General features: G+C 45.9%; 1 protein-coding gene across 1 annotated transcript in view; it reads left to right on the top strand.

Annotated features, from left to right (window-relative positions):
- The first annotated feature begins 6,081 nt into the window (after positions 1–6,081).
- The window catches only part of LOC119164891 (neuronal acetylcholine receptor subunit beta-3), a 29,888-nt gene continuing 11,903 nt past the window's right edge, over positions 6,082–24,066 (top strand). Inside the window, exons 1-5 of the mRNA XM_075873187.1 lie at positions 6,082–6,604; positions 11,890–12,053; positions 13,025–13,069; positions 15,538–15,650; positions 21,124–21,226. Coding sequence (XP_075729302.1) covers positions 6,529–6,604; positions 11,890–12,053; positions 13,025–13,069; positions 15,538–15,650; positions 21,124–21,226 — 501 coding nt within the window. The 5' untranslated portion in view covers positions 6,082–6,528. The remainder of the gene's footprint in view (positions 6,605–11,889; positions 12,054–13,024; positions 13,070–15,537; positions 15,651–21,123; positions 21,227–24,066) is intronic.

Below are 24,066 nucleotides of genomic sequence, written 5' to 3'. Positions count from 1 at the left end.
AAAGCTGATTCACAAGGGAAAGGGAAAGGAAACAAGTGACATAGGGGCGTATCGCCCCATAACAATACTGAGTAGCATTCTGAAACTCTTCAATACAATCCTGAATCGCAGGCTACAAAACCACTGTGAAAAAACCTTAATCTTGTCAGAATCGCAAAATGGATTTCGCCCAAACAGACGGACAAGTGACCATATCTTTACCCTAACCCAGGCAATAGAAATGAAAAACAGAGACAAATCTCAACTATACCTGGCATACCTGGATCTACAACAAGCATATGACTCAGTGCCGCACTCACGACTGTGGGAGAAGCTAGAAAAAATTAATATTGAGGAAGACTTCATCAAATTACTAAAAGCACTATATGCAGAGTGTACGGCAGTGTATGAACTGGGCAAATATAAATCTAGACAGGTGCAACAAAATATTGGACTCAAACAAGGGTGCCCACTATCGCCAACATTATTCAATATTTACATTAACAGCCTACTAGAACAAGTAAATAGAGAAGGACCAGGGCTACGTCTTTCCACCGTAACAACTGAGCGCCAAGAAATCTACACTAAAATTTCATGCTTGGCATTTGCCGATGACATCGTATTATTGGCTGAATCCCCAGCGGACCTGCAACATCTCCTCGACATATGCTCTCGCGTAGCCCACGAAGATTGCCTCACATTCAACACTGACAAAACACAATGGATGGGCATAAACATTGATGACAAAGACATAACATTCACCATCCAAGGCAACACCATCAAGAAAACAGCAACATACAGATATTTAGGCATAACAATATCAGACCAAAAGAATTACCTTGACAAACACCAAGAATTACTCCTAAAACAATCCAACCGCCTAAAAGGTAGGGTGTGGCACCTGTCACGGCATTCCTACAACCCCTACAGGGTAGGCCGCACACTTTGGAAGACTCTTGCCGTGCCTGCAATAACCTACGCAGGTGACACATTGGCGTACTCTACCCAAACAGTGCGATGTTTGGACCGCCACCAAAATGAACTGGGGCGCTGGCTACTGGGAGGCAGCTTTGCAACAGCAAACGCAGCAGTAACAGGGGAGTTGGCCTGGTCAACTTTCGAAGCACGCGAAGCAAGGTCAAAAATACAATATGCGGGCCGGCTAAAGTTTCTACCAGAAACAAATTACAGCCAGCGCATATACCTACACCTTCGATACAGGGGCATAAAAACACAGTGGATGAAACGACTGGCTTCTCTGGAAAATAAATTCGGCCATAACACAAAACTGGAAGAAGCAAAATCGGAACGAGAATGGCGTATAATAACAAAAAACACTATAACCGAAGCCAGCACAGAGATGTGGCGCACGTCGGCGGCAAAGAAAAGGAGCCTACAGTTATACCTCGAATACAAGCAGGCTCCAGACCGTGAGCCATTTTACAGGGGCGACCGGGAAAGCGCCCTCCTGTTCCAAGCCAGGACGGGGTCACTGCCCACGCGGAAGCGGCATTGGGAACTGTTCGACACGGACCCGTCGTGCCGCCTATGCGGGGCCACGGAAGAAACCATCCAACATATCCTGATGGATTGCCCGCGACTCGGAGCGAGGGACCTACCCAAGATAAACCTGGCGGAATATCTGGGTCTCCCAGATGATCCCGTCGACACCCGAGTCGAACACACCGAGAGTGCCAAGCGACGTCTAAAACTCTGGGACAGACTGTGCTGGCAGGTGGACAAACACCCCGACAGTGTCCAGCGCAACGAAGGGCCGACAGAAAATATCTAAACGACGCCGACGCCACTGGATAGACTTGGCCGAGGGCACGTTTCCCCTGGTGGCGAAACTGGCAATTTACTACCAGACCTTTCTTTCTTCGAACAGTAAAGTGGAAAACGTGTGAGTGCGTGTTCGCGTGAAGTGCGTGTAAAACACAAAATGTTTTTTTTTTTTTTTTTGACGGTGGCGCGGCAAGCGCCTGACTGGTGATGTGTGTGTGCGTGTGTATGGATGTGCGTTGAAGCGCACAACTTTGTCCTGTGGCGCTGCTGGCGCCTGCCCTGTGCCAAAAGGGATTAGGAGCACCTACTTACTTACTAACCAGGCCAGCAGAAGAGGGCGCACAGGTGCAGCCTAGCCCGGGAGTGGCAGATACAAAGCTCTATTCCGCTTGACCTTAACTCGGTTATCTGTGCGTAACTCTGTGCGTGAGAATTTCCATTTACCTAAAGCTCGCACAATTTATGGGGAAATGACTGCTAAATTTGCTGGTGTGTCTGTGTGGAACTCAATTCCTTCTGAAATTAAACAATCTTTCACGACAAGCTCATTTTGCCAACGAACCAAAACACACTCAATCACTGAACTAACTAGAACATGTTTGATATAGGTGCAATTAGGAAATTGAAATCGGTTCATTTTTTTTACTTTCTGCTTGTTTTGCACTGCTTTGATGAATTGTATGTTATGTGTGTAATAACGGTGTCGCTACTCCTACAGTGTAATTGGAGATGTACACCACCTCTAAAGAAAACGTAGTTTTATGTATGGTTTAGTTCTGCCCTTCTAGTTATTGTAGACGTGTTGTTTATCTTCGCATTTTTGGAAATTGGGTGGAGTGTTTTCGTTCATTTTGTTCACGCTACACATTGTATTAAGACCTTTGCCACAACGCCGATTGTCTTCTGCATATTATCCATCATGTTATTCACAATGTGTTGGGAGGTCCCCCCGACAGTTTCTGCTCTGGGACCTCCTCATGTACTCCGCTTATCTGTTCATTTGTATGTATGCTTACCCTTCAACAAGCTTCAAACTTCAAACGCGTCTGAATCGTAGCTGTGATTGCCCGACAGCTCCTATGAGGTGCATGTGGAGCGATTAGTCAGAGATATGGTGCGGCGCGGTCCCTTATCTGCGGACCATCTGCTGTTCCCGACTTTCCCAGTGTTCGTACTTCGCGCTAGCGCGATGGGGATGCCTTGCTGCATTTCCAGTTCTTATTAAGCAGTACGTCATACGTAGACAATACATATGGGCTCGTTTTGGTATTGATATTACGTACGCGTTTTTGCACATTAAAATTATTTTCCAAATGACTAAGCACTACAGCTATCGGGCGCGTGATGATTGTGCCTCAGGAGCACAAAAACCCAATTACCTTAGCATGGCGAAAAAATCGCCGGAGTTGGCCTTCAAGCGTACTACGCAATTGGGAGGTTCAGGGGTCGAGGCTTTCTGCCTATAGAAGTATATGAGCTCAGTAGCGAGAACTCTCCAACCGCGCCTCCCCGGGGATGTGTTCTACCGGTGAAGGGGATGACCGGGAAATTCTTACAACATATAACGAGCTCACTAAACATTTCTACCTGTCTAGAAGGATTTTCCCTCCACCTCACAAAAATCTAACCCGGCCCCAAGCACTTACATTAAGGCTTTTGCAAACGTGGATGTACCCTACTTTGAAAATGTTACACATCATGTACCCTGACCTATAACCCCAGCAATCTTTGTCCACATTGTGAGGAAGTAGCTTCATTAGAACACATGCTCTGGCAGTGCACCAAATTCGCTCATTTATCGAACATCACCTCTGCCAGATGGAAGGCGGCAATCCGCAGCTCGTCCTTGGCAGATCAGCTCTGGGCTGTCCACCAAGCCCGCGAGGCGGCTGAGGAGCTTGGCATCTCAGTCCCCACGTGGGAGCAGCTCGCAACACAGTGATCTGTGTTTTGGAGGACCAAATAAAAGTTTATCCAATCCAATAGCTACATACTCCAGGACTCGAGGTTTTGATACTTTGAAGTCTCGTCGTACTTGGAATGTATGTGGTTCGAGTCACTATACAGAACGCTTTTTTTAGGCAACGCATATTTTTTTAAAATAAAAAAGAAACATGACACTCAGGAACATGTCCTCCTCGCAGACGAACTTTAAGCCAAGGCGAAAGAACTTTTGCCACACCTCAAGTTACACTCAAATGAGTGACAAAAATTTGTTAAGGAATTTTCAATTATGAACGAGCGCCGTTGTTCATACCAGAGAGATATAGGATGTGACAATTTATGTCATGCCCAGTTTTTTTTTTAAGTTGTGAAAAAAAAAAAACGCACGTAATTTGAGATAACAGTCATCCCATAGGCGATACCGAAACTGAACGCACCTGGCGGGCAGCAAATGTTATGGTGGTAGTGGTTAGAAGAGGAATAAGACACCTAATTTCTGCAGCATGTTGCCGTTGTCAGATAGGGAGCACGGCGCAGTGCCTACAAATGTAGCAGCTGCGCTAATGCCTCGTCAGAGCGTGGCTTTTTGACGAGGTGCCGAGCCCTCTCTCATACTGAGAGAGAGAGAGAGAGGGCGCGTGACTACGCGAACCTGCGCGCCCTTTTTCTACATATGAGAGAGAGTGCGTCGCCGTGTCAAAAAGCCAAGCGTTGCAGCACGTACGTGTGGTCAGGCCTTTACGTGAGACCGATACGTGTGTCGCGGTGGAATAGTGTTAGGAAAAACGTCCCAAATATTCAAATGAACTGTTCGCGTTTAGTGCTCATGCATACGTGTTTCATTACCATCCAGCATACACGAAACACGGACAGAGAAGAAAACGACGACACAAGCGCTGACGAATTAGGCCAGCTACCCTCTTACGTAACAGTCGTCCATGAAATTTCACGGACCACGCCTCTTCGCAACACTTCCGCTTCGAGCGAGAGCGGCCGAGAGGCATCCCTCCCTTAATATATTGCATCTCTGTTATCTTACTGGCTAGAAAATACTTTCTACCTTTCACTTGTTCACAAGGCACGCTTTTCTGCATCAGCGCCTACGATCGAGAGCACTTTACGAGCACAACTGTTATCCGTGGCAATCTTTATGCAATCTTGATTGCGCAGCGATACCCTGGCCAACGGAACGCCGCTCGAGGCAGGCTGTGATAGCTTTGCCGTGCCGTAAAAAATAGAAGTGCGACCCTCATACTGTAGATGAGTGTTTCGTGTCGAAATGCAAACTTACAAGGGGCTACGCGGCCGTAGAAAATAGGAAGACCAGTGAATAACAAGAAGAGCCGTTTGCGGCGTTGCACTGCGGCCGACGGTAGATGGCGCACCGCTATAGGTGGCGTGGACAGGCAGTTTGGCGTTAGTTTCGCACGCGCTCGCGTGGTGCGCAAACTTTTGTGGTTGACTGTACTTACACCTGTTTCTCACGCGCTGTATTCAAGACAACAACAATTTCCACCTGTTTTTTTTTCTCTTTTTATTTCACTGCGTAGCTTCAAACTAGGTAGCAGCCACTGCAGTGCTAGTTCTCGCAGATGAATAAGTTCTTTGCGCTTCTTTAGAGTTAAAAAAAAAAAAAAAACCGGATGAGCCGAATGCTACAGAGCATAGCGGCCATTAAACGTCACGACATTTTGCTCAAGCACGTGACAAGAAACTGTGTCGTGAAGTCACGGACCGACACTAGTTTTTTTGAAAATAAGTTGTAATTATACTTTAAAGGTGCACTCGCGCTTACCAGACCATTGTTTAGGCTCACGGGGGCTTGATGTTTCATTTGACAAAAAAAAAAATGATAAGAAATGACAATGGAACACATGGGTCAGTATCCCTTTAATATTACGCGCGTCGTAACTTCAACAAAACCTAGTCGGCTTTCCTGACGTTCTTCTGGATGGATGGATGGATATGGCTGTATGCCTTTTAGATCGGGTGGTGGCTAGCGCCACCAAGCCGTAATACTTAATGAACCCAAAACTATATTTTTTTTCCTTAAAAAGTGAGTTTGAGGATTCGTACTTTGCAGTGAAGAGTTTAATTTTCACTCGTGCCTTGACTTTAGCCACCAATCAGATAACCTCCTTCTAGTTAAGTCTACTTGCTTACTTAAAGTCTATTTTGCCCTCCCGGTCCCTAAACCCCAGTGCTTTGAAAAACTCTGTGCCATCATCCTGGACTATAGGGTGAAGCCCTTTACAGAACATTATCAAGTGTTCGGCAGTTTCTTCTTCCTCTCCACACGCACTGCATACTGTGTCTACCCCTTCGTATTTGGCCCGATATGTCTTGGTTCGCAGTACTCCCGTCCTTGCCTCAAACAGTAGAGAACTACCCCGAGTATTATCATAGATCCTTTCCTTGGCAATTTCCTGCTTAAAAGTTCGATAGATCTCCAGTGCGGACTTCTTAATCATGCCGATTCTCCACATGTCAGTCTCCGTTTCCTTCACTTTCTTCTTAACCGATAGCTCTTTTTGGTTTGGCCACCTGCTGTTTTCTAAGTATTTACCAGTCAACTTCCTGGTTCGCTTCCTCCATTTTGTATCGACATTCTTCATGTACAAGTAGCTGAAAACCTTCCTAGCCCAACACTCCTCCCCCATTTCTCTCAATCGCTTCTCAAATTTCCGGTCTCCGACGAGCACTGCCGCGTCGGAGACCGGTGTAACCGATACGAGAACTGCTGTAAACGGAGTCTGAACCACTCGGGCAACTCGGCCTTCTTCAGACACGCCTCCGCAGTGGGCCGTCGATGTTGACACGATGCAAGCGCTCCCGATGCGTTTAGGCCGAAGGACTGCATCGACGCTGCTGGCACTGTGCGTTCTCTGGGAACGTGGTAAGGCGTCATTTCTGGTATATCGTTATCTAATTGACCTCGCCGCGTTAACATTGACAGGTCGGCTTTTTAGCACCGCACTATACAACAGGCATCTAAATAGCAAGACCCAAACTACCCTGGTATTATTGGCGGAGAAACGCGCTTTAATGACCTCGCTTTTTTCTCTCTCTCTTTTTTTTGTTGTTGTTGCCACGCCGTTCTAAAGCTGGAATTGCGTGCTGGAATTAATAGCCCACCGGGCATGTGGTTATTCACAAAAAACTAGTAATAAAACTAATGTAAGTAAGTCACTAAAATTGAAAGAGGTGTTCGGGGCGTTTTCATTTAATAGAGCTTCCAAAACGAAGCTAAATAAAACCTCGAAGGGTCGGACAGTTTAAAAAAACTTGTAAAGGCGATTCGAAATGCTCCTGCACTCCCCAACGCCGAACTTAAGTACGACACGCCGTTGCTTGTGAGCGGAAGTAAAAAAAAAAGTAAATACGGAATTCCACTGTCATTTCCCCGGCTATACGACATATTGTTTTGGTTGACGTACAAGCACGTTTATTTATAGGGCGAGCTGGACGCTCGGCTAAATGGCGTCGTCGGTGGCCTGCGTCAGCTCACGCCTTCGTTCGACTCAGTTCATACGCGTTGCAATGTACAGGGTGTCCCACACACCTTGAGCCAAGAATTTGAAAAATGAAAGACACTTCAGCGGCGAATCGAACCAAACGCGTAACTACTCGCACTAGTCTGTAGGTATTCAGGCTATTATTTATTAGGGGCGAAGCTCCTTAGGGCGTGGGCTGTGCGTCCCCTGTAGCCTGTATGTAGCCACCTCTAGTTTAGTTCTTGCAGTGTTCACTAGATGGCGGTACCGTCCCCTGTATGTAGCCACCTCTAGTTTAGTTCTTGCAGTGTTCACTAGATGGCGGTACCGTCTCCTGTATGTAGCCACCTCTCGTTCAGTTCTTGTAGTGTTTACTAGATGGTGGTACTTGTAGCTGATGATGAAAAGATGCAAGATGTTATAAACTAGAAAGCGGTACTTGTAGTTGATGAAAGACGCGAGATCTTATAAAATAGGAATGATGTCACATATGACGCGTGTCATTGGTTGAAGGCAATCGTTCGATTTAGTGCGGCGACGTACGCTAGGGGGAGCGATGTAATAAAATCGAGTGGGCAAAATGTACAGAGGATTCATAGTTTACCAGGTTTACCTCCGGAGCTTCGCCCACTCATCATCATTCACTTCGTGGATATGGTGGAATTTTTTCTCCCCATACTGATGAATTGTTAATTCTTAATTACCCATTTTTAATTATCTGCTGGAAACCCAAAATATACAACACTGAGATGTAGAGCGCTTTCAGAAACCACCGACAAAATCGTTTCCGTACGATACATCTAGCGTTGTTATTTTTTCCGCGTTGTAAAGGAAGCCTATAGCAGCACTATAGCAGTGCGCTCGCGGTCCACGGATTTTTTTTTTCCAATTTCGCCGGCTTTCTTTAAAAGGTGGAAAAAAAAAATAACAGCGCGAGACGTATCGTACAGGAAACAATTTAGTCGGTGGTTTCGTAAAGTGCTCTACATCTCAGTGTTCACATTTTGGGTATCCAGCCCATATTTAAAAAAAACAGGTAATTATGAATTAATGATTATTTAGTATGGGGAGACACAAAAATATAGCCTGAGTACCTACAAGCTAGTGCGAGCATTATGCGTGTGGTTCGATTTGCCCCCTACGTGCCTTTCACTACCAAATTCTTTGCTCAAGTTATGTGGGACATCCTGTACAACGAACTATATAAAAACTTCAAACACTGAAGGTTGACATAAAGTTGTTGCGAATCGGTGGCAAGGGGAGAGTGTGTTCATGTTGTTCCATTTCATCGTTACACGATTGTTCCCACGCGAAGCGCGCCATGGTTTTGTGAGCACTTTGTGCAATTATGAAGTTGAGAAGCAATAGAGAGTTTAAGTACTGCGGAATGGTGCTACGCACGCATCACGCAAGCGCCTTGCGTTACGTGGCGTCGTTTGCCACTAATCGGCTTTTAATACGCCGTAGTACCCGCGTACGTAACGAGCGTGAAGCGTGTTGCGCCATCTGGTAGATCAAAATAGAAGCACGTGTTGTTGACAGCCAATGTGAGCCAATCCAAGTGTTATAGCCAGATTATGGCCATATTTTAAGCCACAGAGCCGGTCGGTGCTTGCCTTCGATGCCGCCATGTTGCAAAACGAAGTCTCGCGCTGTCGCGAACTTGTTCGAGAGCGGCGCGATCACCTCATACGTACGCACGCACGCATCTCATGCTTGCGCGCGTAGCGGCTGCGTACGTAATGCGATACGTGCGCGTTGTGGTCTGCGCATACGCACTGCGCAGAACGTGGCGTCCTTACGTACGCAACGCCGCCAAGTACGCAGTACTAAAACTCTCTATTATCTTTGTAAACATCGTAAACATGATTCAGTGTTACCACGAAGCGTCCATATTAACGCGACAGCGTCGAAAATCTCGTTCCACAGGAATTCCGGTGTCGGTGGTGCACGGCGTCCTTGGTTGTGAGCGAAAAGTAACGATCTTGTGCGTGTCCGAAAAATCGAGAAAGATGCAAAATCTGAGTGAAGTTCCACACCCTGCAGGTCGTTTTGCGTGGCAAGCAAGTGTTCTACGACACGGCCACCCGCCTGCTCCGTAATGCGGTCAAAATAACTTCCTACGCTTGAAGATGCAGTGAAAGTAACTTTCATACTTTCACAAACACACGCTTCCTGTATGCATGATTCACAACACGACATGAAGTATTGGTGCACTGATGCGTGGTACAAGCGTATATCGCCATGTGGTGTCAGAACATGTGTTTGTCATAATGAATTTATAGTTAAAAGCTGGCCACCCACTACAAAAGGCACACACATCACTGCGCCTATCCTCTGCAAGCCACGTAGCTGGATGAATTTGAAGCTATAATTGCCCGTGGTTCAAAGCGTGCTACCCATTACACACAATGCGGCCGCATGCGAAAGCGTAACCGACACAAGCCGCTTTTAATTTTGTAGATTACATCGTAGTAATCCACAATTTAAACTTCTCGACTAACATCCTACAACAACAACAACAACAACAACAAAAAAAAAACATGCGTTCAGAGTTTGAAGTACGCTCTATATCACTATCGCGTTCGACTCTCAAAGGCGAAGCTTAAAAATCATCCAATTTCTGAACGGGATTATGAAGCCGAATTGTCATAGCCATTCCATTGTCGCTAGATCATTGCATTTCAATACCGTTCGGCTCAGCTCATCTTTCTCCTCGAGCCTCATTCGCCTACTTTCTGTAACGGCGTATATACGAACATGCCCGGTAATAACTTTGGCGAGAATTGAACATGCCGTATTTAACAAGGGTAAAAGCTGGGAAGACTACGTAAACACGTCATTTTGGAAAGCGTATGAGTGTTTTTGTTGTCTTTCTGGGAAAGAACAACGAGGTTCAGAAGTGGTACTGTTGAGGGCAAAGGCAGAGGATGCACTTTACATATATCGAACACAGGTGAAAGCTTCAACGCGTTCGTAGTATGGTTTCTTGCTATGTTCTGTTTTTCTTGTCCTCTATAGACCTATATATTCCGAGAAGGCTCCCTAGGCGCGGCCATAACCCTCTGCTGGCCGCACTAAATAAGCGTGTCCCCCCAAAATGCACTGCCACGCTCATGACGTCCGTCTTTGTACTCCGGCGTGCAGATGGCGGCGTTTTTTCCCCTCCAGTGAAAAGGTCCATATATGCGACATTTTCAAAAAAAAAAAAGGAAAAAGCGTTTGAGCAAAGTGGGAAAAACCGTTACAAACTAACATATTCACTCGAATATCGGAATAACTCTACTAGTGTTGGTGGCTAACACTGAATGATTTTGGCTAACCGTTATTGGCTAGAGTCGGCTAACGTGGTGCACCGTTGGCTAACACTGGCTATCTACTGCTGTGAGTTATAACTGTAGTGTGATCAGAAGTGCGTACCTGAACCTCTCGTCATTAGTTATAACAGCAACACTCCTTTCGTTTCACATCAATCAATGATTAAGCTGCCTACAGTTTAGTGAATTGTACTTCAAGGGCTAGTCTTGTCGCCGATCTCGGGATGTCACGTGACGTGATCGCGCTTATAACGAAGTGCTAGATACAGGTCTGAAACAGGGCTAACAATGCTCGAAATCCGGTTAATAAAAACGAAGGAAGTCTCGAATAGTTTATTTAACAGAAATGACCGATAAGCAATAATTGACCTAAAATCGTTAAAAATTCCTCTCAAACATGTTGCTGTGCGTGCCAAGCGAGAGATAGCGCCACCGCCTTGCTAAGCGTGCGCTTGCTCCCCCCCCCCTCTCCCACCCGTCGCTTCTCTGGCACCTTCATCGCTACATCTGATTAACAAGCTGACGTAACTCGCTGCAGACGACACGTATCTGAACTGCCGTAGTAAGCAGGAAGTCGATAAAACGCAGAAATAGGTATAGTTTGCTAATCTCCTTAGCAAGGTTCCACTCACGCCGAGGAAATTCTACATTCTTATTCCAACAATCGGCGGCTCGTTAAATGCGAACTCTACAAACGGGAATCTCTGGGTGCCTTTGCCAGGCACTTCAGCCCGTTTCACAGTATTCTTTATTGTTTATTCTTTATTCGAAGTATACCTGCAGCGCCCGAAGGCGTTATAGCAGGGGGGTTACAGATTTGAAAGAAAGAAATTTTCATTTACAGCAGACACTTGTACACTTGTGAGCCCATTCCACTCATGTATCGTTCTGACAAAAAAAGAATTTGCAAAAATTCCAGTCCTGGGACAGTATTCCCTCACTTTAAAAGGATGATCAATTTGATTTGACAGATAATACGGCGTCTGTAAATACATATCCTTATTGATTCCAGTTTTATTATTAAATATTAGATATAAAAGTTTTAATCGCAATTTTCTTCTACGCGATGAAAGCAGCTCCCAATTCAATTCTTGTTTCATAGCGGTAGAGCTTTCCCGCCATTGATACCGTCCCGGGACGAACCTTGCCACCCTGTTCTGTATTTTTTCTATCTTATCACTAAGATATACCTGCGCCGCATCCCACACAGCGCAGGCGTACTCTAGGACTGTGGAGCGTGCTCTAGGACTGTGGAGTATAGTGGAGCTGAACTTAGCACATGGTTTAAAACTAGTCGCTGCACAAGATATTTATTTATACCTCATTTCGCCGCGTTGCATGTGTTTTTTTGTCGAAACGGCCACGCGCAGTGAGCAGTGTGCAATGCATTGACGCTCGGAGCAGCAACGAATTGTGGCGACTCCGGAACGACCTCCTGGGAAAGGGTTACGACACCGGAACTAGGCCTGCCACGAACGCCAACGATACGACGCAGGTGGTTGTAAGTTTCGGCATTGTCGACGGTCCTTACCTGGTGAGTGATTAATATTACATTGTTACAGCAACACGCGTTTTTAAAAAGCATTTTAAAAGCATATATTTTAAAAGCAAATTTAAAAAGTAAAACCACTTAATTTTCTTTTTTCAAGTGTGTACTGCCAATTCCGTCGTTGCTGCATGAACACATAAAAACTTGTCGAAACACTGATACAGCGAGGAGAGTTATATAAGGCCTGGTGATTAGGATTCGATGAATATAGGTGTACGTCCCCGGGTGTAGGTTCTATGCTGTAACTGTGAATTACAGGCTATGCGGTGCCTCGGCCTTAAGTTAGAAGTCAGTTCCTACCTACCTACCTACCTACCTACCTACCTACCTACCTACCTACCTACCTACCTACCTACCTACCTACCTACCTACCTACCTACCTACCTACCTACCTACCTACCTACCTACCTACCTACCTACCTACCTACCTACCTACCTACCTACCTACCTACCTACCTACCTACCTACCTATCTATCTATCTATCTATCTATCTATCTATCTATCTATCTATCTATCTATCTATCTATCTATCTATCTATCTATCTATCTATCTATCTATCTATCTATCTATCTATCTATCTATCTATCTATCTATCTATCTATCTATCTATCTATCTATCTATCTATCTATCTATCTATCTATCTATCTATCTATCTATCTATCTATCTATCTATCTATCTATCTATCTATCTATCTATCTATCTATCTATCTATCTATCTATCTATCTATCTATCTATCTATCTATCTATCTATCTATCTATCTATCTATCTATCTATCTATCTATCTATCTATCTATCTATCTATCTATCTATCTATCTATCTATCTGTCTATGTTCATCATGATGCATCCAGCAAATATTATTGTTCCAGTGTTTGCGTATTCTGAAGATGAAAAAAGCTTATTTTTGTATGTATTTGATTTATTTCTTTCAATCGTCTCATCGAATGACAGTATCCGGACAGAGAGCTGTTCTACGCAGATGTCGGTATATGCTTGGTGAGTGATTCTGTAACTCTACATGTTACGCCATTTTTTATTGCGCGTCGCATGACTTGCACGCTGTCTGTATCACACCCTGTGTTGCATGCTGCCTGAGAGATGTCATTAAACTACATGTTTGTGAAAATAATAAGGGTGATCTTAAAAGACAAGAAGAGAGCAGAGTGGGTCAGTGAACTAACCGTGGTTAAGGATATCATAGTTGAAATCAAGAAGAGGAAATGGACAGGATAACCACTGGTCATTAAGTGTAACTAACTGGATTCCTAGAGAAGGCAAGTGGGTTAGGGGGAGACAAAAGGTCAGGTGGGCAGATGACATCATGAAAATTGCAGGTATAAAGTACAGGACAGAGCAGAAAGCACAGGACCGAGTTGACTGGCGGAACATGGGAGAGGCCTTTGTCCTGCAGTGGTCATAGTCAGGCTGATGAGGACGTCAGGGGTGGGAAGGATAGCGAAATTTATGACCGAATCAAATATGAATCGAATAGTAATAATACCGAATTGAATACAAACACGAATTGAGTACTGTTCGAAAAGTTTCCGAATAGAAAAGTAAAAATTTTCCCGACAGGCCTAGAATTCAACAAATGTTAATTTAAGACAAATATTCACAAACTTTAACAAAGTAGCATTATCGCTACATTCTATCGAAAAACAAAAGGCATCACAATTATGTAGACCATATATCTATAGCAAAAAAGCCTTCGAAGTATTTTTTTAACCTGTAGCATCAACATAGCAGTTACATCTTATTCTAAGTGGTACTTTGTCACCAGCATTTCAGGAACACTAACGTCTAAAATTTTAACATTTCACCAATGTACACCATGAATCTCATATAAACGGTTGGGCACTGGGGATAAGTTCGCTTCACCGACAGTGGAACTTTAGACTAGAATTCTCTTCCATGTGGTTATAAGTAAAGTTTTGATCTTTCCGCAAACGATATTGGTAATTCACTGAAACAATGGAAGTCACCATTTGCTGATCCAGCGCCTTGTACATTTCGCATGTTCCCGTGGTTTTTGATTATTTGAAAAAAGTGTGCTGAAAAATCGTTAGTCCGAACATGCGCCAAATTGGATTCCAGTACAGAGTCGAATAGAACAATATTCGATTCGTTACTCGGAATTTTCGAATATTCACACACCCCCAAAGTTGTTTGTAAGTCGGGAGATCGTCGAACAGCAGGTGCGTGTTATAGAGCGAAAATATCTGCAAAATGACTTGTCGGTGTCAGGTCCAGAGGAACAGGTCCTCTCGCCAGAACTATGGCTTCAATGACCTTGAATGCTTAACAACGCCTCATCGCTTCAAGCCTCCAACGTCTTCTAATACTCTCTTTCTTTTTAAACTAGCTTGGGAACATTTCAATAACCTGCGCACTTGTCACAGTAAACACTGAGTCATGCAAAAACAAAATACGATAAAAGAATTGTCCAGTTTTTGACACTCCTTTTTTTTTTAACAAGCGCCAGCTCCACCCATTCTTCGGAACTTCGTACTATCTTATTTACACGACTGCAAGCCGACTCGAACGTAGAGGTCGACCCGTTAAAAACACATGTTTTATTATTCTTTAGAGTAATGGTAGGGATAATCACTTTGTGATTGCTGGTGTAGACCGTGGTTGATCCGCAACCATTTTAGGCAAGATGGATTTTGATCCTTTTGTCAACGATTTCATTCGCGCTGTTTTTCTGGTGTCCTCGCTTTTCGTGGTTTCCCCATGACAGTCTGAATGAACTGAATTGGTTGCTACATAGGTCTCCCTTGCATATATTTGAACGCGGGAAGCACTTGCGGGCAGAAAGAATCACTGTTGGACGTCATTCGAAGTCCTCGTGCTCAGTGCAATGCATGCGCAGCCAAATATTCACCGGGAACATGTTGGAGGATGTTCCCATTGTTCATGTGCTCCTTATCGTCCAGCATTGGGTTTCTGCTTGTTTTGTGGTTGTCTGACACTGAAACGAACACGCAGATTTATGATAGATGCCTGATTGCAAAGAAATATGTGTGGCTTGCCTGCAATCGGGACAGGCTTCTGTTTGTGAAAGGGTATCGGTTGGTCATGAATTGATCGTTGTGTTGGCGGTGACTTTTTGGGCGTGTCGGTAATATATGATAAAAACTAAAAGTGCACCATTCAAGGACAAAGGAGAGCTTTGAAGCTTTGAGGCATACGAGCAGCGGGTTTGTTCTCAAACCTCTTATCCGTCCTCCTCTTGGTAGCTAGGTAATAAGCTTTATTAAGGATCCAACGAGTAATTACTGACCCGGGCTAGGCCTCCGAGAGCTGTAGTCCGCGGAGCATCGTGCGATGCCTTCGGCGATAGCCCTGGCTCTCTTGTGCACATTTAGTTTCCGACACATTGGTGAAGGATCTTGCGGGCTTACTGAAAAAAGAGTTCAGCGTTTCATGCGCGCATTGACTATGTTTCTATTTTTTCATTGCAGACATGGAGGGATCACCGACTTAAGTGGAATGCAACAGAGTATGGGGGGCAGAAGGTGATCAGCCTAAAGGCGGACGATATTTGGAAACCGGAACTCTATATGATGTCGTCTTGGTAAAGTTTCCGTTTCTGGCACCTTTTTTTTTGAATTTTCACTGCAGACGCATGTCGTCAGTGCTTGATCTGAAGCATCTGGTAATTTTAAGAGCACAGTCGAAACCAAATAAATTGAACTCGAGTAAATTGAAATGTTGTTTATATTGAAATATTTTCGGCCATGGCTTTGCTTTAACGTCAACGCATACGATAATCTATTGCGTCGAAAAAGATAACATTTTAGAGAACACTTTGTATATCGAACATCAGGCAACGTGAAACTCTCGAAGAAGTTGGCTTTCCCTCACACATTTCTAGCTTTTCCTGACGGAAGGGTACCTTTTCACATGCAATTTGAGGAGCGAGCGGTAGGATTAGAAGGGCCCGTGCGGAACTGGTAAAAAAAAAAAAAATGGCCCCGTATCTGCATGTTTCACTGCAAATGTCGCCGAAAGACGATAGTCTTGCGTATGGAGAGAGCGAACAAAACGTTGATTTGATGTTCTGCGCGAGAAAATCGGTGTTTTGTATTCTGGAAGCGCTGCGTTAGAAAGTCTCGATCCGTGCAGCGAAGGCGAACGAACGCATCGAAACACGTTAGACACGAGCGCCATCTAGCAGTTGTCTTCGAAAACGAAGGAAGGCGTGAGCGACTGCGGAGAAAAAAGCGCGCCTGTCTCGGAGGCGATAAGGAGTAGGATGAAAAGCGATGGGCAGGTGCCACCACCGTGTCGTCTTAGCTAGAGTACTGTATATGCTACCTAAAGATAGCTCTCTTTAGCTAGCTATAAAGCTAGCTCTGTAGTAGCTTTATAAATTCGGTCATTTCAGCGACGCAGGCAGCGCCACGCAGCCGTGCTTTGAAGTTGTCACACGGTGGCAATCTGCGAGATGCAGTTCAGTCTCGCAGCTGCACGATGCAGTTCAGTCAGCACGCTCTGCGACGGTGCCATGCACGCTTGCAAGATCGCCTCATCATCGTCTTGTCCTCGATTTCGACCTACCCTTGCGCCACCTATAGTCGCTGGAATGGTCGAATGTGATACCTAACGGTAGCATATAGAGTAACTCTAGTCTTAGCAAAGTGCTGGAAACACTTGCCCTTTTGAGCATCGCGTTGCATTGTCAGCGCAGCGTGATAAACGATACGGTCCTTAGAATTATACTTGTGTGTGCCTTCTCTAGTATAAAGGCAGACATACAAAACATCGACGTGTTGTTATGGTGCCTCAGATATGCGCAACAATTGCTTTTAATTGACGATCGCACAAGTATGAACGCTAAAACTTCAGCAGTATCGGTGGGCGCTGCGGAGGGCGTTGGCCGTCTAAGATAGCGTTTGGTGCCTCTAGGAAGATCATTACCGCGGACAAACAGACAAATAAACAGACATATACAGATCAAAATGTTATTGTTGAAGGTCCCCAAGAGAGACTATCGTCTTTAAAACTACCGCTTGCCATAACGCGCTTTCCCCCGTGATTTCCCGTCTTTGCGCCGCTGGTCCGTCGTGTGTAATAGCCGTTAACTTCTCCACTATTTTTGTTAACGCGACGCATGCCGTAAAGCTGAACAACCTGCCACTCTTCGCTACGTACGTGGTGAACGGAAGCCTCATATCACCTCTGCGTACATCACCACACAGTGACCCCGATCAACACACTGAGTACAATGTAGAAAAAAAAAACGAAGTTCCAGTTTCGCCGCGAGGGTGAAGCAATGAATGCGATAGCAACAAATTGGGATATCTTACGAAAAACGGCGAGCAGCTCAAAAGGTGCAGCGCGCTGCTCAAGCACGAAGGACGCACGAAAGGAAGACACACAAGACGAGTGCGAACGAACAACTCTCAGGTACAGTTAGTTCTTTGTGTTTCAGCAGCATGCTTCTTTTGCAGACATGGCCGCTGCCGCTACAGAAGTGACATGCATGCACTTTGTAGCTCCAACGCAAACTTTGGGGTGAAAGCACAGCACGTACAAGTAACCCTACTCATGAGATAAGCACGTACGTACGGGCGACCGTGCACGCCTTGTAGGGCAAAGTACAGGTACGAATGCGTACAGGTAGACGAATGCGTACATTTTAACGATTGGGCGGGGTCGGGAACTTTAAAGCGCGCCCTTGGCGCCATCTCGATGGTGGTGCAGTTAACACGCTTGTATGTTTCCGAGATCTGCGGACTTTCTGCGCTAAATGGTGTATATGAATAGCTGGCCGTTAGGACGCCGAAGGACGCAAGCTTCGTGGCCGAGCCTTCTATCACAGCGCACTGCAGAGCGAGAGGTTGCAGGGCTGAACCATGGCTCGGAAAATTATTCTGCATAAGTTGTCTCAGTGACACACACACTACATACACGCACATGTTCTATATATATATATATATATATATATATATTGTAATGACGAAAACCGAAACTGGAACTCTCTCTGGCACAGACTCGCATGCTAGGAGGAAGAGGACGAAGACGAAGCAGAATAAGAACAGCCGGCCTGCAGCAAAGGCGTTGTGTCTTATTTCTCTCGTCGTTACAATGGCGCAGTCGATGAAGAAGACGTCATACGTCCCGGCTTCGTCATCCAGGACGCCCGCCGACGTGCAGATGCGGTAAGCGTCGCTCGGGGACGGCGTCAAGGCCTCCTCAGCAGCTGTTCACCTGCCGCCACTGCCACCACCGTTCGGGGATGGCGCCAAGGCCTCCTCGGCGGCTCTAGTATACCCATCACCGGTATTTCTTCATGAAAAGGGACACCGTCTACGCGTCCTTCGCCACGGATTGTGCCGTGAGCACAGGTCGACAAGTGAACCCTGCGGCACAAGCCACCTGTCCGTACCCTCGTGGATCATCGGCAGCGTGGTTCTCTCATCGTAAAAACGCTGTTCACGCTTCCTCGATCATGGAGCCGACAGCCCTCCTGCAGCCGGGAGCACCTGTGCCGCCATTCGGGGACGGCGTCCAGGCCTTCTCGATGGCTCCTGGGCAGGCTTGCCCCGGCCCCACCACGACAGTACATGGCCTGTCGTTGACCGGGAATGCCGTTCACGCTTCCCACTGCGACAACGTCCTGCTCAGTGCTTCATCGGCACCTCAGCCGCTCAGGGGTGCTGTTCAAGCTCCCTCGGCCGAGGGTACCACAGCAGTGAGTACGCTGATCGGGGAACACGTCCCCACTGGCTCCGCATGTGGGCCGCCCGAGAGTGCCACCGAGCTTTCGCGCACCATTGCGCGACTCCGCCTCGAGGTCGGCGCCCTGACAGCGTCGAGTTCTGCGATATTCCCTGCTGCCTTGCCGGGACTTCACATTATCGATGAGGCGTTGGCCGCGGCCGCCTCGCAAGACCATTCAACAACTTCCCCCGAGAGCCGCAGCAAGCTCCAGTATACTCTCGCGGCTCTTTCACACCAACTTGGCTGTGTGGCGTCGCTATTTTCTGGAGCTTCGCCTGCCGTGACACCACCACCGGCTGCCTCCGAGCTACCCGAGTTTCGCGGCTTCCAGGACGATGCCGTCGATTGGGTGGCTACCATCAATGCTCTCGGAGCTCGCAAGGGATGGAGCGACAATCAGAAGTGGTGCGTGGCCTTAGACCGCCTTCAAAATCCTGCTGCTGCGTGGCACAGGTACGAAGGCGTGCGGCAGCAGTCCTGGGCGGACTGGAGCGCCAAGCTCATTGCTGCGTTTGGAAGAATTGAGTCTGACCTCACTGCTACCTCTCATTCTACCCTCGCCACTACCGAGCAAGGGGCTATTGAGAAGCACAACGACGAGGCAGCTGCACCCTCTGCCAACCTGCCCTACCTCGGAGATCAACCTCACGAGGCGCCGCGCCCCCCTACAGCTGTGCCGCGTGCCCCCTCCCCGGACAGCTTCCCAGAGTACCCTGCGGCAATCATCGAGACAAGCTGGACGGTGTACTCCTCCGGGCAAATCTCTGACTCCGCGTCGACACCTGACACACAATTACCCTTGACCCAACTTAGGACCGCCTATAAAGCACAGAAGCCAGTGAGCCAGCCTCCAAGCTGGTCAGCCCCAAATGGCCTGGATCCATTGACCTGCTGCGTGACGACGGCGGCTCTTTCACAACCAGCCGGAGACCAAGCACACGTCACAACGGCCAGTTTGACCCATAGTAAGGAGCCGCACCATCCCCTGCCACCTTTGCCGTCATTGGCCGAGTGCGTGGACGCTCGTAACTTGCCAAATGCCGTCTCCCCTAACGAGCCACAAGTGCCTACTCCACCTGAGGAGGATGCCATCGAAGTCATTCCGGTGCAGTTCACGGTTGCTCCGGATGGCGAGGCAACTGGCCATGTCGACATGAACGCACGTGACGGATTGGCAAAAACCTCCACTTCGACCAGCAGTGCATCAGCGAAGACGCTAGAGCACGACTTGCGTCGCAAGTCTACGCGCAAAGTCTACACAGCGATGTCGCTGATATCTATCGATATAGCCCATCGTACCTTCCCTCGCTCTGAACAACGCAGGCGTCCCCGCTCAGTGTGGGCCGCAGTACTGCATACTGGTGCCCCTGCAATGTCATCCAAGCAGCGAAGGGGTAGTCATCGCGATGGTCCGCCACCAATGCGATCACTCCGCACCAGCCAGTATCACCTGCTGGGTTTACATTCTCCAGGTGACTACATTAACTTGCCGCGCGGACGCGACCTGCAACGACCACCTCGACACAGCCAGGGTCGTCCACCAGAGTACAGGACAGTTCCACAGGACAGCTCGAGGCGTGCACATGACAGACTACCACGGCACTCCCAGTGCCGCCCTCCAGAGAAAATTGCCCTTTGCGCGCTAGCAGTCATGGCCGAGTGTAATGACGAAAACCGAAACTGGAACTCTCTCTGGCACAGACTCGCATGCTAGGAGGAAGAGGACGAAGACGAAGCAGAATAAGAACAGCCGGCCTGCAGCAAAGGCGTTGTGTCTTATTTCTCTCGTCGTTACAATATATATATATATATATATATATATATATATATATATAAGATGTGCAAGATATATATGGGAAAGAAGTGTATACCTAAGGGCTCGTTTTTCCGTGTTTTGACACGATATTAATGAGATCCAACAGACAATGATGCCAAGGAATGTATAGGGGAAGTTATTAGAACCAATATAAAGTAAATAAGAAGAAAGAAAAGTGGGCGAAAAAAAAATAACTTGCCGTGGGCAGGAATCGAGCCTACGACCTCCGAATAATATATATTCTGTTATAGTCAATCCCACACTTGTTTGCGAGTTCAATATATGCGGTTTCGAATGAACACACAGAATAGTTTAATCGAACAGAGGCCGAGTGCTTTCTGTTTTTTTTATTGCGACATAGGCTTGCCCTTGAGTCATAATATTTCGTACGTGTATGTGTACTAATTGTGCGCCATGAGGCCGGGCCAGTGCTACCGCGTATCAACATTCTGCGGTTGGGTGAAAGTACAGCTACGGAATGTCTACTTTTTTTTTTCTTTCCCAGGTCAGACGTCTACTCCAGCGTTCTCAGAAGCGTTTTCGTGCACGTGGAGGCCGTAGGAATTGTTGAAATGTGCTCGGCGGCATCCGTGCAAACGTTTTGCGACGTGAGTTGTGCCCACCTGGTTACGTGTATATGTCCTATAACGTAGCCAGAAGTTTTTGGGTGCTTGGTGGTGGAAGGAGTTCATTTACTATTTATGCGCGTGGCTGTATTAGTTCATATATATATATATATATATATATATATATATATATATATATATATATATATATATATATATATATATATATATATATATATATATATATATATATATATATATATATATATATATATATATATATAGATATACATATATATATATATATATATATAGATATATATATATATATATATATATATATATATATATATATATATATATATATATATATATATATATATATATATATATCATCAGCCTGACTACGTCCACTGCAGGACAAAGGCCTCTCCCATGTTCCGCCAGTTAACGCGGTCCTGTGCTTGCTGCTGCCAATTTATACCCGCAAACTTCTTAATCTCATCTGCCCACCTAACCTTCTGTCTCCCCCTACCCCTCTTTTCTTCTCTGGGAATCCAGTTAGTTACCCTTAATGACCAGCGGTTATCCTGTCTACGCGCTACATGCCCGGCCCATGTCCATTTCCTCTTCTTTATTTCAACTATGATATCCTTAACCCCCGTTTGTCCCCTAATCCACTCTGCTCTCTTCTTGTCTCTTAAGGTTACACCTACCATTTTTCTTTCCAATGCTCGCTGCGTCGTCCTCAATTTAAGCTGAACCCTCTTTGTGAGTCTCCAGGTTTCTGCTCTGTAGCTAAGTACCGGCAAGATACAGCTGTTGTATACCTTCTTCTTGAGGGATAGTGGCAATCTACCTGTCATAATTTGAGAGTGCTTGCCGAATGTGCTCCACCCCATTCTTATTCTTCTAGTTACTTCAATCTCGTGGTTAGGCTCTGCGGTTATTACCTGCCCTAAGTAGACATAGTCTTTTACAACTTCAAGTGCACTATTACCTATCTCGAAGCGCTGCTCCTTTCCGAGGTTGTCGTACATTACTTTCGTTTTCTGCAGATTAATTTTAAGACCCACCTTTTTGCTCTCCTTGTGTAACTCCGTAATCATGAGTTGCAATTCGTCCCCTGAGTTACTCAGCAATGCAATGTCATCGGCGAAGTGCAGGTTACTAAGGTATTCTCCATTAACTCTTATCCCTAACTGTTCCCATTCTAGGCTTCTGAAAACCTCCTGTAAGCACGCGGTAAATAGCATTAGGGAGATTGTGTCCCCCTGCCTTACACCCTTCTTGATTGATATTCTGTTGCTTTCTTTATGAAGCACTATGGTAGCAGTTGATCCCCTGTAGATTTCTTCCAGAATGTTTATATATACTTCATATACGCCCTGATTCCGCAGTGTCTGCATGACGGCTGATATTTCTACTGAATCAAACGCCTTCTCGTAATCTATGAAGGCTATGTATAGTGGTTGGTTATACTCTGAGCATTTCTCTATTACCTGATTGATAGTATGAATGTGGTCAATTGTTGAGTAGCCTGTTCGAAATCCTGCTTGTTTCTTTGGTTGATTGAATTCTAATGTTTTCTTTACTCTGTTAGCAATTACCTTTGTAAATAGCTTGTACACTACAGAGAACAAGCTGATCGGCCTGTAATTCTTCAAGTCCTTGTCATCTCCTTTCTTATGTATTAAGATGATGTTAACGTTCTTCTAAGACTCTGGTACCCTTCCCGTAAGGAGACACCTCGCAAACAGGGTGGCTAGTTTTTCTAACACAATCTGTCCTCCATCTTTCAGCAGATCTGATGTTACCTGATCCTCACCAGCAGCTTTGCCTCTTTGCATGCTCTCGAAGGTTTTTCTGACTTCTTCTATCATTACTGGTGGGGTGTCATCTGGGTTACTGCTAGTTCTTATAGTACTATAGTATTAAGGTCGTGGTTGTCTCGGCTACTGTACAGATCTCTGTAAAACTCCTCCGCTATTTTAACTTTCCTATCCATATTGGTAGTTATTTTGCCTTCTTTGTCCCTTAGTGCATACATCCGACTTTTGCCTCTCCCAAGTTTCCTCTTCACTGCTTTGACGCTTCCTCCATTTTTCAGAGCGTGTTCAATTCTCTCCATGTTATACCTTCTTACATCGCATACCTTACGTCTATTAATCGACTTCGAAAGCTCTGCCAGTTCTATTTCGTCTGTTGTACTTGACACTTTCATGATTTGACGCTTCTTAATTAGGTTCTTCGTTTCCTGGGAAAGCTTGCCAGTGTCCTGTCAAACTACCCTGCCTCCAACTTCCACTGCACACTCCGTAATGATACTCGTCAGGTTATCATTCATTGTATCTACGCTAAGGTTGGTTTCCTCACTAAGAGCCGAGTACCTGTTCTGCAGCGACAATCTGAATTCCTGTACTTTCCCTCTCAGTGCTAGCTCATTGATTGGCTTCTTGCGTATCAGTTTCTTTCGTTCCTTCTTCAAGTCTAAGCGAATTTGAGACCGTACCATTCTATGGTCACTGCATCGTACCTTGCCAACCACTTCCACATTTTGCACGATTCCTGGGTGTGCAGTCATTATAAAGTATATTTCGTTCTTATTTTCGCCATTAGGGCTCCTCCATGTCCACTTGCGGTTTTCTCGTTTTCGGTTGAAGGTATTCAAAATCCGCAAATTATTGCGTTCTGCGAATTCTAGTAGTAGCTCTCCTCTGGCATTTCTAGTGCCGATGCCATAATCTCCTACTGCCTGGTCTCCAGCCTGCTTCTTCCCTACCTTTGCATTAAAGTCACCCATCACTATAGTATACTGTGTTTTTACCTTACTAATTGCCGATTCCACGTCTTCATAGAAGCTTTCAACTGAAGCGTCATCA

Source organism: Rhipicephalus microplus, chromosome 9 (assembly GCF_043290135.1).
Source record: "Rhipicephalus microplus isolate Deutch F79 chromosome 9, USDA_Rmic, whole genome shotgun sequence".
NCBI lineage: Eukaryota > Metazoa > Arthropoda > Arachnida > Ixodida > Ixodidae > Rhipicephalus > Rhipicephalus microplus.
The sequence above is the reverse complement of the archived record's forward strand: the minus strand, read 5'-3'. Positions and strand labels throughout refer to the sequence as shown.